General features: G+C 39.0%; 1 protein-coding gene across 1 annotated transcript; it reads right to left on the bottom strand.

The window, feature by feature from the left end:
- Positions 1–13,294: 13,294 nt before the first annotated feature.
- On the bottom strand, positions 13,295–14,751 carry LOC138008993 (lysophosphatidic acid receptor 3-like). The gene has a single exon (XM_068856288.1). It carries the CDS (start codon positions 14,585–14,587, stop codon positions 13,649–13,651), a length of 939 nt encoding a protein of 312 aa, XP_068712389.1. The 5' UTR covers positions 14,588–14,751; the 3' UTR covers positions 13,295–13,648.
- Between the last annotated feature and the right edge of the window lie 374 nt (positions 14,752–15,125).

Genomic DNA, 15,125 nt, shown 5'->3' with positions numbered 1-15,125 from the left:
CTGCATATATAAAATGAAGTGGAAAAGAACAGATGTTGTAAACATTATAAAAGGTGCAAGTTAGATCAAACTGCATGAAGTGCGCCACCCGACAGTTCATGCAGATGGAAAATATACTACATAGTACACTATAACAACTAAATTAACTGCATGGTTAGATCTACTTTACAAGTTACATCAAACTGTATGAGGTGCACCACCCGCCAGTTCAGATGGAAATTATAGTACATAGTACAATATAACAACTAAATTAACTGCATGGTTAGATCTACTTTACAAGTTACATCAAACTGTATGAGGTGCACCACCCGTCAGTTCAGAAGGAAATTATAGTACATAGTACAATATAACAACTAAATTAACTGCATGGTGAGATCTACTTTACTTTCAATGTCATAAACGAAGCACACCACACGAAATGTAAATAGGGTAGGTCAAAAGAAGACCTCAACACATGATAGAAACAAATACATAACATTCAAACTTTATCACCACGATGGAACACAACACGTAATCATCAAACCTTGTCACAGAATAACAAATCTTACCACATAATGGCAAAAACACACCACAAGAAAAAAACTTGAAGACCAAAAGAATAAAGATTACATTTAAGGAAGTTATATCTTTCCATAATTCTTTCTTGTTCTCCACTGTATTCTACTACTTCCATTTCCTCATTAACCCTAAAATAACCCAAATCCTGACCATCTTCATTGAATTAATGACATACAACTGTAGGAAGTTCAGATTTGACTTAAACTTATAGAAAGAAAAGGGTAAACTCCACTTAAACAATTCAAACAAAGGAAAAACTGTTGCCATAGAATTACTAGCCTAATAAGGACAGGAATACAACGTGGAGTGAACAGTTCTTACCTGTCAACTGTCTTTCGCTTCAGACTGAAGTGTTGCTAGTGGTTGTCTGTAGTTGACTGGCTGGCCACACTATGTTGCTGAGGAATAAATAGGTGTATCTTCATCAGTAAGAATAAATGGAGACCTTACACTAAAATCTTCAAGGGATATTTGTGCTGAATTGTAATCTAACCTTGCACAGCTCTGTTAATTTCTTTATTCTCAAATTCATTGCTTTCCTGAATCAAAGAGCCAATTTGAATAAAATCAGTCCAATTCCACTGAACAACACTTTATATTTAGCGTGTGTGGTGACCGAATGGGAAAAAAACGATTGGAAAACGAAACCGAACCGGATCAAACGAACTAAGAATTGAACAATAATATTATTATTGCAAAAGTAGACAAAGTACACCAATTAAACCAATGGAATAGTAAACAGAGATAACGTTATCTGGGCTATAGGTTGGCCAGCTCTTCACAGTCTGGATTCAGCAATGGGTTACTCATGAAGTTCTCTTCTATTTAGCCTTACACGAATGTTTTCACCTCGTGACACGTATGTTTTTCTCTAAACAAATCACAGTAAAAAACAGCCGCCATTTTTGTAATATCACGCCCCTGGTGAGTCATGGGTAGTACCAGTTCTTTACACTTACCTGGCGCTGTTGTGTCGCGAGAAAATCAATTTTCCTTATAATCTTAAATTTTGGCCCAACATTACGAATTACGGAATAAGACCGTACCAGTAAGTTATGCTCCCAAATCACTACCCGTATAAGTTTCCAAGAGGCCAAGCAAAGAATTCCTCATCAATTTCCATGCATGAAAGAAAGATATATTTATATTTAATTTTAAGGCGAGAAGTTGCGGTCGCCTCGCCAACGAACAAATACCACAACATTATGTTTATGAAGTTAGGTAGATTTCACCTATTCTGCGCGCCGGCATATCATTTTCCGGGAGAAGTATTCTAACTGACCGTCGCCGGGACCCAAGGTCTTGATTTGGGTGACATAACGAGCCAACAGTGGCTTTCATTTGTGTCTCAAATCTAAGGAACGTCAAAACACTGCAACAATTCTTTCGTTTTCAACGTAACAGAAAACAGCTTGTACTTTTTTATGTATTTTAATACATCGTCCTTTGGTGCGAATTGTAGTCTATCCAAAAACACTTGGATCGACTACAATACGCACCAAAGAACGATGAGAACATCATGACCCTCAAAACTTAACAATAGAAATAACGTACACAGTTTACTCACCACGAAATGATTCAGCATATTTGTTGTACGGAGCGCCTAAAATGGTAAGCCATTCGCCTACTTCCTCTACTGTCCATAGTTTAACATCTGAGCATCCATGAGCAGCCATTGAATTTAAAATAACGCAAGAAACAGGACCTCCAAATATTCAAAATCCTTCTCCGAAGACTGGCCGAATGAAAAGGAATACAAAGAGGGTCATCAAGTTTCTTTATCGCTATTCAATAATGCATCTTGATTGGCGGAGAATTAAGTCGCCTTTTTGACCGGAAATTTTTGTCAAAAGACGTAAATACCGCAGGCAATCACATGGCTCGAAGTGACATTTGTAACCGGAAACAAACCTTTTGAATTTTACCATGCAGCTGACACCTATGCTTGTTACGAACCAGATTTTTAGGAGCTTGAAAAAAATACCAGTACTGGCTCACATTCGTAGTCGGCATTCGCACGACCCAAATGTTCTTGTCATTTGTGGTAGGCCTGGGTACAGCAAGACTTATAAACTCTTTTCAAGTTTTGAATCTCATTTTCCCCGCAACCATCCTGAAGTTATTTAGGAAACGGACGAAGGAAAAGAGAACGAAATTCTTTCTCATGATGATTCGGATGATCCGGTACATTCGCTCAGTTCAGAGGGAGAAGCGACTCAGAGAATGACACCAGAGAAACATCTTCGAATGTCTTGGAAACGTTGATATATTCATACTTAAACTAGAGAGTGTGACAAATTGAGCCAGACTGCAATGAGAACTACGTACAAATAAATAAGCGCTTAGGACAGTTTGTTCGGCCCAGTATATCATATTTATGAATAGCTATTTGTAAGCCCACAACTGAATGAGTTAAAAAAACACTCTAACATGGTTTAGATTAATCGGCCCTTTACTATTAAAATTGGTGTAAAAGTACACTTCCAACTGCGTAATTTTATCCTTAATAATACGCATAAACTTTTATCCTTTAAAAAGAGTAAAAATACCCTACATATAGAGTAATTTTAGAAGATTATTTTGGTGTAATAGTTTACACAGTAACAAGGTGTAAAAATACCCTACATATAGAGTAATTTTAGAAGATTTTGTTGGTGTAATAGTTTACACAGTAACAAGGTGTAATTTTACATTTTCCCGTTCGTAACATTACACTTTAATTTTTAGTGTGCATTTCTCTGAGTGATTTCATTAACTCAAAATGGAAAATTTCGATAGTGTTCACCCTTTCTGTGTGTATTCTGCTTTTATCTTATCCACCGCTCACACAGCCTGATAAAGGCCGGCAGTATTGAACGTTATTTTCAGACGGAATGTTGTTAAGGTTTTGTTTCCTTAATGCCACAGTAAATAAGTCTAAATGAAATATTTGAGTTTTGCATTACTGTGCAAATGAACTATTCTTGCTGGAGAACGCAGTAAGAGAACGCAGCGGTCAGCGGTTGTGGAACATGGCGACCGTAAATTTTACTTCTCCGATTATCGTTCTTCTTCTTGCCTTCATAATCGGTTTTTCTCCCTTGTATCATGCGGATTCCCAAGTTGACAACATGGTCTATACTCCTCTCGAGTCATCTTTCTCTAACTTGCCTTTTGCAAATTGGCCTTGAAGCTTTACGGCGGTCTCTTCGTAAACCAAAGCAATCCGCCATCTTGTTCACAGGCCAATCCAAAAAGTTCTTGGTACTAGCGCTGCTTTTGCTTGGTGGTGACGTCGAGCTAAATCCTGGACCTAACTTCAAATATCCTTGCGGAATGTGCGCGAAACCTGTCAAACTGAATCAGCGAGGAGTGCAATGTGATATTTGTGATTTTTGGTTTCATACCAAATGTATGTTTATTAACTCCAAGACGTACGAAGATCTTGCAAATCTCTCGACTGCATGGCTATGCCCTCTATGTGGAGTAGCAAATTTTACGGATTCCCTTACTGATCAGGGGCCAGTTGTTCAAAAGCCGATTAACGCTAATCTCAGGTTAAAAATTAACAAAGGAGTTTTATTCTCTACTCCCAATTGCTGTTCAAGGCTGATATTCGGTAAAACGTTATATTACAAGAAGTCAATCCTCGATTAAGGACGGTGCCTACTAATTAAAGATATTTTTGCCCCGGTGTGTGATTATGCACGAAATGTAGATCTTAACAAGTGTTATTGAAATCCAAAAAGAAAATTGGGGGTAACCACGCATTTTTCAAAGATAATTCGTGAATAATATTTGTAAAAAGCTTTAAAATACAAAGCAATGTATAGCGTTCTTTCTTAAATTGAAGCTTAATTATCTCTCAAAAATGCATGGTTACCCCCAATTTTCTTTTTGAATACCAAGAGTACTTACTAAGATCTACTTTCTCCGGATATTTTTAAACGGCGCAAAAATATCCCGGTATTAGTAAGCATTGGCGACTGGCCCGGATGGTATTTCTGCCCAACTCCTAAAATTAGCTCCTGTCGATTCTGCAATTATACTAAAGTGCATTTTCCAGCAGTCCTTGGATTCCGGAATTGTTCCTATCGACTGGAAGCACGCCCTTGTCACTCCTATCCACAAGAAAGATTCGAAATCGTCAATCGGTAACTATAGGCCATCTCACTCACCTGTATTTCTTGCAAATTACTTGAGCATATTCTTTGTACTTGTAGTCATATTATGAATCACTTATCTACAAGCAATCTTCTATCTCCATTTCAACATGGCTTTAGAAAATTTCACTCCTGTGAGTCCCAGTTGATTATCACTATCCACGATCTTGCTTCCGCCCTAAACGACAGAGGTCAGTCCGACGTGGTGCTCTTGGATTTTTCCAAGGCTTTTGATTCCGTCTCTTACCAGCGGCTATTCACTAAGTTGGCACACTATGGCATCAGGGGTAAACTGCTGTCTTGGTTCAAAAGTCTATTAACCGGTCGATCTCAAGTGACTGTTGTAGGTGGTGAGCATTCACAACCTTGCACAGTCACTTCAGGAGTCCCTCAAGGATCCGTTGTAGGACCTCTCTTATTTTTGCTATTTATCAATGACTTGCCAAACGGTCTTGCCTCTAAAGTATGCCTCTTTGCTGATGATTGCGCTATTTACCTTCAACTTACCTCCGATGACTGTCCTTTAAAATTACAATCTCACCTGGACAAATTCTCCACCTGGTCTTCCACTTGGAAACTGTCCTTTAATCCTTCTAAATGCCGTGTTCTCCACATAACCAAAAAGAAATAACCTCTCAAGCATGCTTACTATCTATATGGCTCCAAACTGTCAGTCTGATGTTCACCCCTATCTTGGTGTCCAGATCACAAATACTCTTAGTTGGAACGAACATGTCGACTATATCTCAAGGAAAGGATCTTCCTCCCTAAATCTACTTAGACGAAACCTGTACAACTGCTCACCTGAAGTCAAAGCCCGAGCTTACCTCAGCCTTGTAAGACCCATCCTCTGCTATGCTACGTAGCTCGGTCTGGGACCCATACACCAAACGCAACTCTGATAAGCTCGAGAAGATCCAGAGACGCGCTATCCGTTTTGTATTTAACACCTACTCATGGCAACAAAGCGTGTCAGCATTATTGCAGAAACTAAAATGGCCAGACCTGTCATCACTAAGAAAACGTGACCGAGTGATCTTGATGTTTAAAATTCTAAAAAGCCTGGTTGCTATTCCACCTGAGAATTACGTTACCCGCTCCACCACGGCCACTCGAAGGAAACACGATTTTAAATTGAGCACTTTTTCCCCATCACTGGATGTTTTCAAATACTCGTTTTTTCCCAGAACTGTTATTGACTGGAACTTGCTCCAAGCTCATGTTGTACACTCTACGTCCGTTTCCCAATTTAGATCTCAACTTGATATGATTAATTATGAATTTTTATAATGTAGTAGCAATAAGTATTATTGTCATTGTTATCGTCATTATTTGTTAGCTTGTTATTTTTCATTTTATCTTGGTGTATAGCAACTTAAGATTTACCGAGTAATAAAACTGAAGAACTGAAGAACTAAATTGCAATAAATGCCTTGGTGACGAAATTTAGAACGAGAGCAAATCATTCTGTGCCAAAAAATGTTTTGATTTCCCAAAGAGGTCGATCCATTCTTGAAGAAAGCTTTCATAGCCGTGACTGAGCTTTGTTTTATCCCTTTCTTTGTAGCTTCATAAAAAAGTAAAGATTCATTTTCCTCTTTTGGGAGCCTGCAAATTAATTACGGGGAGGAAGGTAGCATAAGTTCTAAAATAAGGTATATTCGGACACAAGGCTCAAATGTTTGCTCTTGTGACGTGCAAAATCGGTAGAGATAAACACACCCGATGATTACAAGAAAAAAGTGAAAAGAATTTTAAAAAGAAACCAACAAAAATAGACTTCACATTCGATGATATTAGATCCGTTCAAACGGGGTGACAACACTAGATCGAATGCGTTGGTATGTGCAAATCCTTACATCAGTAGGTGCTAACCTAACTATTTGATCAAGTGTGTGAGCTCTGTCATTACTTTTATACTCTTTGTTTGCACTGAATCCTCGTTTGCTAAGTTAGCTGTCAACTGCACCCCGCATCCCGCACCCCGCACCCGTGGAGCACCATGGGTAGGAATCTTTGGTGACCTGTTTCAATTTTGGTTTTGGTTTGTCTTCAACCCTGACTTCGGCGGGAAATCGCTTGTCCAGCAAAATGTTTGAAAAATGCAAACTTACGTTCTTTTATCAGTACTGTTCTTTAAAAGATTAATTCTTAAATTTCATCGAAGTCGAAGAAAAAAACGGCCAAATGCGCAGGCATGTTTCAAAATCTGACAAAATGAATGAGTTGCCATTAATCGGATCCCTGTTTATACGCAAAGGGTTCTGGGATCGCAAGGGGGCAAACATTGCAAGTCGCTGTAAGAAAATGTATGGTGAAAACTTATTTGACGTCCAAAAAACGATTTTGGAAAGAGATCAACGCTTTTTTCGACACAGATTTATCAGGAATCGATTTGGGCAATGTTTATAAGTGGCAATTGTAAGTTTTTGTTTGAATAACCATAAAATATGAGATAATAATAATAATAATAAGGCTGCCAACACTGTTAAATAGTGTTCAATACACATAAGTGTAGAGCTAAATCGTAGAAAGGTGAGGCTAATGAAACCAACACATGATTCACTGTTACTCCGAGTTTCGTGCTTACGCACTCATCAGACAGTATGATGATGAGTGCGTAAGCACGAAACTCGGAGTAACAGTGAATCATGTGTTGGTTTCATTAGCCTCACCTTTCTAAAATATGAGATAAAAATTTACTCGGATATAACCTTGCTAGCATGAGGTTTATTGTGAAATTGACATGTCTTCATGGTATTGAAATATTTCAAAATTAGGTACAAATCTGGAGAAATAACACAATAAAGCCTTTTTGGTTGTATTTACGTGTGTCTAGCCTGTTTTCGTATTCATTACGTCTTGCGCAAACGAATAATGGCTTCTGGAAATATACCTCTTCAAAGGAGAGAAGTCGTTGTCTGAGGAGATGGAAATTGTTTTTACTGAGTTATTGCTCTTTAGAGGGATGAAATGAGCGATGACAAACAGAGCAAATCCATAGGTTAAGTTCTTGTTTGATTGAAAAAAATTCAACGGTTTTCGAGCCGCTACTATTTTCTACAAACTCTGTGAGAGTTCAATCACTTTAAAGTAATACGATGATTCTGCTCAAGCAAACCATTTCAATCTCCTTCTGCCTCAAGGCAGCTGTTTTAATGCTCCTCTTCCATAGAATACTGCAGTCTCTGTTCCGATAGATTTAGATAACAATGGGAATTCATATTTGATATGACGCAGCTGTTACATGTAAACAGACCTTTTCTTCTATCAAACTACCATCTGCATGTAGTCTTACATGTATTAAAGTCACTGAATCTAAGCAAACTTCGTCAAGCTCCACTGTGACTTCGACCAATACAAAAGCGTCATCTTCATACACTAGTTCTCTGTAGATTTGATCTTTGGAGCAGGTCTTTCAGGTTTTAGTACTCCCACAATCATACTCTCTTGGTATAGGACATTCAGGGGTTCTGTAACCTAGTACAAAATTATTTCAGCAGACCTTTGTACTCATCGAAACCTTGAAATAGTCACGATTAATAACTCTAGCCCACAACAAAACATCGTTGTTATTACTGGGCGAGGAAAATCTTAATATTCCAACGAGAGGAAGAATCTTCTGCTTCTCTGAGTACCTTCGATCGTTGTCACAACCGCATACAGCACAATGATCACCAGGTATATTTCCAATGTTATTTGAATTGCTGAGTTTAGAAATAGGCCCAAAGCCAGCCCATACACACGCAAATACAACTGAAAAGGCTTTATTGAGTTATTCCCTCCAGATTTATTCATAATTTTGTAGTATTTTGCGACCATTTGACAATAAACCTTACGAAAGCAAGGAAGGTTTTCAGCAAATTTTATCTCATATTTGACGGTTATTCAAACAAAAACTTACACTTGCCACGTATCAACATTGTCCAAATCGATTTTTGCTAAAACGGCGTCGAAAAAAGCGTTGATTTCTCTCCAAAATCGTTTTTTTGGACGTCGAATAAGTTTCTGCCATACATTTTCTCACAGCAACTTGCAATGTTTGCCCCCTGGTGATCCCAGAACCCTTTGCGTATAAAGCACGGATCCGATTACTGGCTACTCATTCATTGTCAAAAAGCTGTCAGGCCCTAGTGCGCTTTACGCTCCATTGAAACAGTAGGGAGCTTAAAGCACGCGCATTTTGGAGACGCGGACGGCAACCGGAAGTGAGTTATTTTCCTTCTTAACTTGTCTTTACACTACCACATTTACTTTACCAAGTATCTTTACCCCATTAGAGGGGATTAGAATAAAAATCTGGGAGACACCACTGTCCTTTCACACGAAATGTTCTCTTTCGGTTGCCGTCCGGCATGTAAGCAGCGGCGAATCGTCGTCTGACTTGATTGGTTTTGGCTTTGCTAATTTTGTAATGGTACATTTCTGCGAGAGAAAAGCGCGTGTGGTGCTGTCCTCGTTATGTTTTGCCGTTAAGAATCTCTTATTGAATCTTTTTATGTGGACCTTACGTGCATGGTTTTACTGCGGCTGCGTGGTTTTAAAACGGCATTCTAGTGGATTTAGCTGTTTTCTTGGTAGCTTTTGTTTAGCGGGTTTTTATGAAGATTATTTAGGGTTGGGGAAGTATGATTTTTTTTAAAGTTTCAAGTCCTCTGATTGGTCTGAAACTAAAGTAGCCGCTTGAGGGATTGCTTCGTCTTTAAGTCTAAAAGTAGTCCTAAAAATAGATAGCACCGAAAACTGATGGGCCTCGTTCCATTTTAGCATTTAAAAAAATAGTTTTTACTTTTTTCGCAACATTTATTACCTTTCGAAAGAAAAGTCACCTGAATTCATCTGAGTGTGTGGATCCCAGGACTGGCCAATACCAATTACCAATAGTGGCTAGCTTGGTGATGCATGCCTGTCCATGAGCTCAGCGGTATCATATGGCACGTCTTTCAAGATGGCGCACAACACTGTCAGTGATTCAGATTCCAGCTGGAAAGAAGTGCAGATGAAGGCCCGATTCATCCTATTGAGGAAGCTAAAAGGATGAGGGCGAGCCTTGCTGCCCCCTAAAAAGCTAAAACAGCTAGAAAAGAAAGAAAATTCAGACGAATCCGGCCGGAAAAAGCGCTCTACGCGTGGACAAAATCATATCTAAACCACAACAAACAAGTCAAAAAAGAACAACCTTTTTGGCAACTTTTTCGAAATTCAGCAACTTGCGACAACTTTGGAAATAAAATAGAAACTTTATAGCAACGTTTAGACATTTTTATAGGCAATTTTTAGAATTTATCGACAACTTGTGGCTAAGCCCAGTAATGGATTTTTGGCTCTACCCAGTGTTTTTGAAGGCTTTTGCGGCTAAAGGTTCAATTTTAAGCATTTTTGTGCCTAACGGTTAAATTTTTGGTCCTTTTACGGCTAACGGTTATATTTTTTCTCGTTACGGTTATCTGAAATTTGTATATGTAATAGGACTACATGCTGTCTAATTTGGAAATAACTGGATGTGAACAATTCTGAGGGTTTAGTCCGAGGAATTTTTTGTGCCAGTCAAGCTATTATCCTAAAGAACGGCAAAGTAAAATATTGTGAATTATTTTTATTTCCAAGGAGGCAGTGTGGCCCAGTGGTTAGGGCGCTTGCCTTGAGATCCGGAGATCCCGGGTTTAAGACCCGCTCTGACCACTCGCTCAATTTGTTCCTGGTAGTCCCTGGTTCAACTTCCCAGCTGCACTTGTAAATAGCCAACTGTTTTGCCTCCGGCCAGTTGGGATTCTCAACAGTTGTTGTTGTTGTGTTCTGATGTTTCGTTGATTCATTGGCCCTGAAAAGCCCCTATGGGGAGCGGTCAATTAAGTATGTATGTATGTATGTACTCCAGAGGAATTCTTCGTCTGGAGTTTTGTATTCCAAAACATTGAAGTCCAGTGCTCTTGACAAATTAAAACCACATACCCAGCTGACGTTACTTAATTGAGCCTACCTGCAAATACATCAAAAGCAAATGCCGACTCACGTGCTTTCTGTTTTTGACTCGTTTTACCGTATTTGGCTTTTAAGGTTACTTACCGTTTAGCTCGCTTTAGCCCTTAACAATTCTGTCTCCGTACTGCGAGATAGTGAGATTAGAATTTTAGATATTGTTTTCTTCACGCAGCGTTTTTGATTTTTCCCAGAAAAGAGTCACCTGGTAAAACAGAAAAGTTGAAAGAAAGTACCTACTGAAACAGTGCAATCGGCATTTTTGTTCTTGATGTGTTTTTATAAAAAAAAAACACCTTAAATTTCGTTTCATATTGAAGAATGTGTTAAATTGAAAGAGTAGCAAGAAATCGCTTGGGGAAATGGTCATCAAAAAGTATATTTAAAGATATGGTGGTAACTAGGCTGTTTGTAGGAAGGGTTTGGGTTGGAAAACATGGAAAACGCTCGACCTTCATCTCCCATCCCCAATCAAGTTCCCTGGTCCGGTGCATCCTCGTTCTTAGGACCTCTCCTTTGGCTTCTAGCTGAGAAGCCAAGGGAGAGGTCCTGGGAACGAAATTGCCAGCAAAGTTCTTTTAGCAAAATATTGTGCAAAAATTCCCCATCTCCCTAGTCATCTACGTCGCCAGTGTTCGTCGGAACGTGACTGTTACGTCTTCTTTCGAATCTCCTTCTTAGTATCCTTAACTATTTCAATTTTCAGCCCTCAAGACGGCGGGATAGCTGTAGCACTTAAAATATAGTGACCATTGGGTACACAGGTAAAATACATACCACTGTTTCCGGAATAGTGACGATTGGAAAAAAATGAATCGCAAAAAAGTACAATTGGTTTTGCTATTGTTTATCCACTAGGTAGTGATTTATCCGGCGGATAGCGCTATCCATCGTTTGAACAACTGGCACCAGGGCTTCAATGACCAATAAGTGTTTTTTTCACTCCCCGTTTTTATTTTTATTCCGTTTATGCTGCCATTTGTAAACTTGAATCTAGTTTAATTAATGACCGAACTCCCACGAGTGTTTTGTCGTTTTCCTTCATTCTGGAGCCCGGAATCGTTTTAAAACTGGCAGACCTCGGTTTCTCGGCAGTTATTGAAGTCTTGCAATTCACCAAAGAACTGCAGTAATTGGTTAGCTAGCTGCAATTTTCGATCCAGTGGTCTCGTGCATACCAAGATAACAACGATCCAGCATTATTAGAAGAACAGACCAATGAGAGGCTGAAGTGCATGGCGAGAGCGGGCTTGTGGAGGGACGCCCTTGGGGTGTAAAATTCAGAGCACCAAACATGAGGTTGAACTTTTGCTCCGGTATCTGTATCAAGGACCTCTGTCAGCTTGCTTTTCTTTAAACGCAGGTGGTCTCTTCTGGGCCTCTTTAACTGCAATGCGATACTTTTAATTAAACGGTCACTTTTGGGAGATTACAGATAAAACCCTGACAATTGCAAAAAAGTAAACTTTGCAAAAGGCCATCTCGGTTGCTCGTTAGATTTGGTTGATTACGAAAAGTTCTGATCTCTCGGAAACTAGTGGTGTTCGCAAAAAGAGTTTAATTTATTCAGTCTTAGGATTAAATTTCACTCGCCTTCAGTGTAGTCTCACAAAAACTAAAACCAAGTTTGTTCCAAGTTTAACCTCGTATAGCTTTTATCGTCCAAATCAATTACATAGACTACAGCATTCGAAAATGGCTGATTTTTTCTTGCTTTTCGTAGCTTTTTCCAATTTTTATTTTCCGTTAGTACAACAAAGACTTTGGCTGCTGCTTTCTTCGTCAAATGTCCGGTAAAAATGATTGATGAACCGATTGAGCTATTGATTGATTGATTGATTGATTCGGTGATTGACTGATATTGCTGAAAAAATGGTATTCTTGTACCCAGGTGTGACGCGAGTGAATTTTCCCTCGGTCCTGCCACGACGCGATAAAAGAAAAATACTGAAACCCCTCGTTAATATAACATAACCTTTGTTAGGTGCTTTTTTCACTCTTAGAAGAAAATGATTTATCGATCGATTGACGACTTAGTAATAGACTGAACAATCGATGTTTTAAGGTCTCAGTAAAGGAAAATTTAGGCGTCTGGCTCAAATTTTGTTTTTGAAAATATTGCATCGGTGGGCTCTGAAGTATATTCTCCAGAAAAAAATTTTGAACGAATTTATTTTCAAACCGCTAAAATCGCTTTTCTTTGTTTCCCGCCATAATCTGCGCGTTAAAAAATAATTGACGTATCATGTCAATCACACTTGAAAGGATTGACTGTCAATTGACAGCCTTCACACGCGATCTGCTCCCTTAGCACGTACCCGAACACTGATTGGCTCAGCATAATTGGTCTTCAAGTAGGGAGCGGACTTTTTCAGCACACCGAGAACTTCACACGAAATTTTCAAGCTCGATTTTCTAGGGGTTTATTTTTACGCCAAAATTACAACTTCTCGGATCTCCTGTCCCGACGGATTTTAAGATATCGCTTCCAAATTTTCAGTTCTAATAGATGATTGTACTACCCCAAATGCCATGAGGAATTTCTCGTTTGTCTTCGGAGACTGATTTGATTGCACTTTTTCTGCCCAAATTAAGTATGAGATGAGAGTTTTGTTTTTGGTGCGAGATATTTCCTTCAATTCTTGACATATAAGAAATTCCTCACACGGTATTGGAGTGCATTCATCTGTGACGAAAGTACAACAAAGTGCGGTTGTTTTTGCAATAAAGTGAAGGGGTAGGAGCTTCTGCAGCAGGCTCGGTCATTCTGCGTATCAGCCCTCAAAACTAAAAGACAATATTAATTTCCGAAAAACTAAAACTTTATTCAATTAATTACATCTCTTAGCTTATGGTATATAGTTTGGCCCTATAAAAAAGTAGCGGCGCGACGATATTTTATTTTTTGCGCGGACACCTCATTTTCCTTTACCGAGACCTTAAGTTGTATCGTTTACTCTTCATTGCAGTTAATCCTGAGGATTCACCGAAGCATTCCTTGTAAAAAAGGTCAACGCCAGATTCCTCATTTCTTTTTCCCTCCAGAAGTAAATGAGTGGATTAAGAAGCGAATTTAGCGTAGCGAACATCCGAGCCCAGTCCGAAAAGTGTTCCGATTTCGCCAAAGGAAGTTTGTAGACTAGTATTGATAACATAAGTAATATTGCTGGAATAAAACAGAGAACAACAGCGCCAACAACCAATACCGTTGTTTTGAAAGCTTTCTTTTCCCTCAAAAACCTTTCCCTTTCTTGCCTATTCATAAGCTGAGCTTTAATTCGCTTTTTGTGACGGAGTGTTTCGCGGTACAAAATCACGTACGAAATTGTAATAAAGATTACACAGGATGACAATACAGTAGTCAATGAAAACAGTCCCACATAGCTTGTTATATACCTTAGACCCCATGTACTCAACGCAATGGCCCAAAAGACGGAGACACATATCTTGATGTTCTTTTCTGTGATTATGAATGGGTAATGAATGGTAAACTTGATAGCTACAAGCCTCTCGAAAGTTACTAGCATCAAATGAAGCAAGGAATTGACAATACCTGTCGCCGTAGCTCGATCGAGGAAATGAAGACGCAACGTTTGGACCATGCTCTCGTTACCAAACAGCTTAAATGTTTCGAACAGGATAAAGGCTGGTAGTATTGTGAGGCCAATAAAGGCGTCGGTCGCTGCTAAACAGGCCAGCAAGATATTGGGTTTGCTTTGAAGTCGTGGTCTTTTTTTCACGGCCAAGATCACCAAGATGTTGAGCAGAACGGTCAATGGACAGGTAAAAATAGTTAGGATGATACGCACTATTAATCCGATCTTGTCTGCGAGATGAAGCTCCGAGTCTTCTATGGTGTGATTTGAAGAGGTGCAGTTAAAATTGCAGAGCGCGGACACTTTCGTCATGTTGTAATTTCATCAGTCGTGGTATCATGCTTCCCCTAAAATCTAAGCTTACGTACGTTATAGTCTGCTGATATTTTCATGTAATCCGCAAGTACCTTGCATTCATTTGATTTCTCGTCAGATTGATCCACTTTAATTGGGAGATTAGTTTCGTATTGCTACGCTGGAATTTCTATTTTGTGTAATGTTGTCTTTCAAGTCAGTTCACATGGTTACAATATTTAAATTTGTCAATTTATTCCACAGATGGAACTCCTATTGCGAAAGAAAGGCTTTACCTAAAAGCAGTATCTGAGTCGGGCCCAGGGAAAACTATTCTCTATAAAATGTAAATATTCTCGCGAAACGTTCTGTCATTACGTAAATGTATCGATGACTTGTGTTCTACTGCATGTCATTTTTTAATTCACTGCCTTTAACGGCTATCATGCAATGAGCTGAGCTTGATTTGAGTCCTCTCTGGATGAAAATGCACTCACTTTTGCTCATTGACCCCAAATAATATTTCATTCTATTTTAACGTCTGGCTTTACATAGT

Source organism: Montipora foliosa, chromosome 6, assembly GCF_036669935.1.
Source record: "Montipora foliosa isolate CH-2021 chromosome 6, ASM3666993v2, whole genome shotgun sequence".
In the NCBI taxonomy this organism is placed as follows: domain Eukaryota; kingdom Metazoa; phylum Cnidaria; class Anthozoa; order Scleractinia; family Acroporidae; genus Montipora; species Montipora foliosa.
This window is presented reverse-complemented; position numbering and strand designations above follow the sequence as displayed.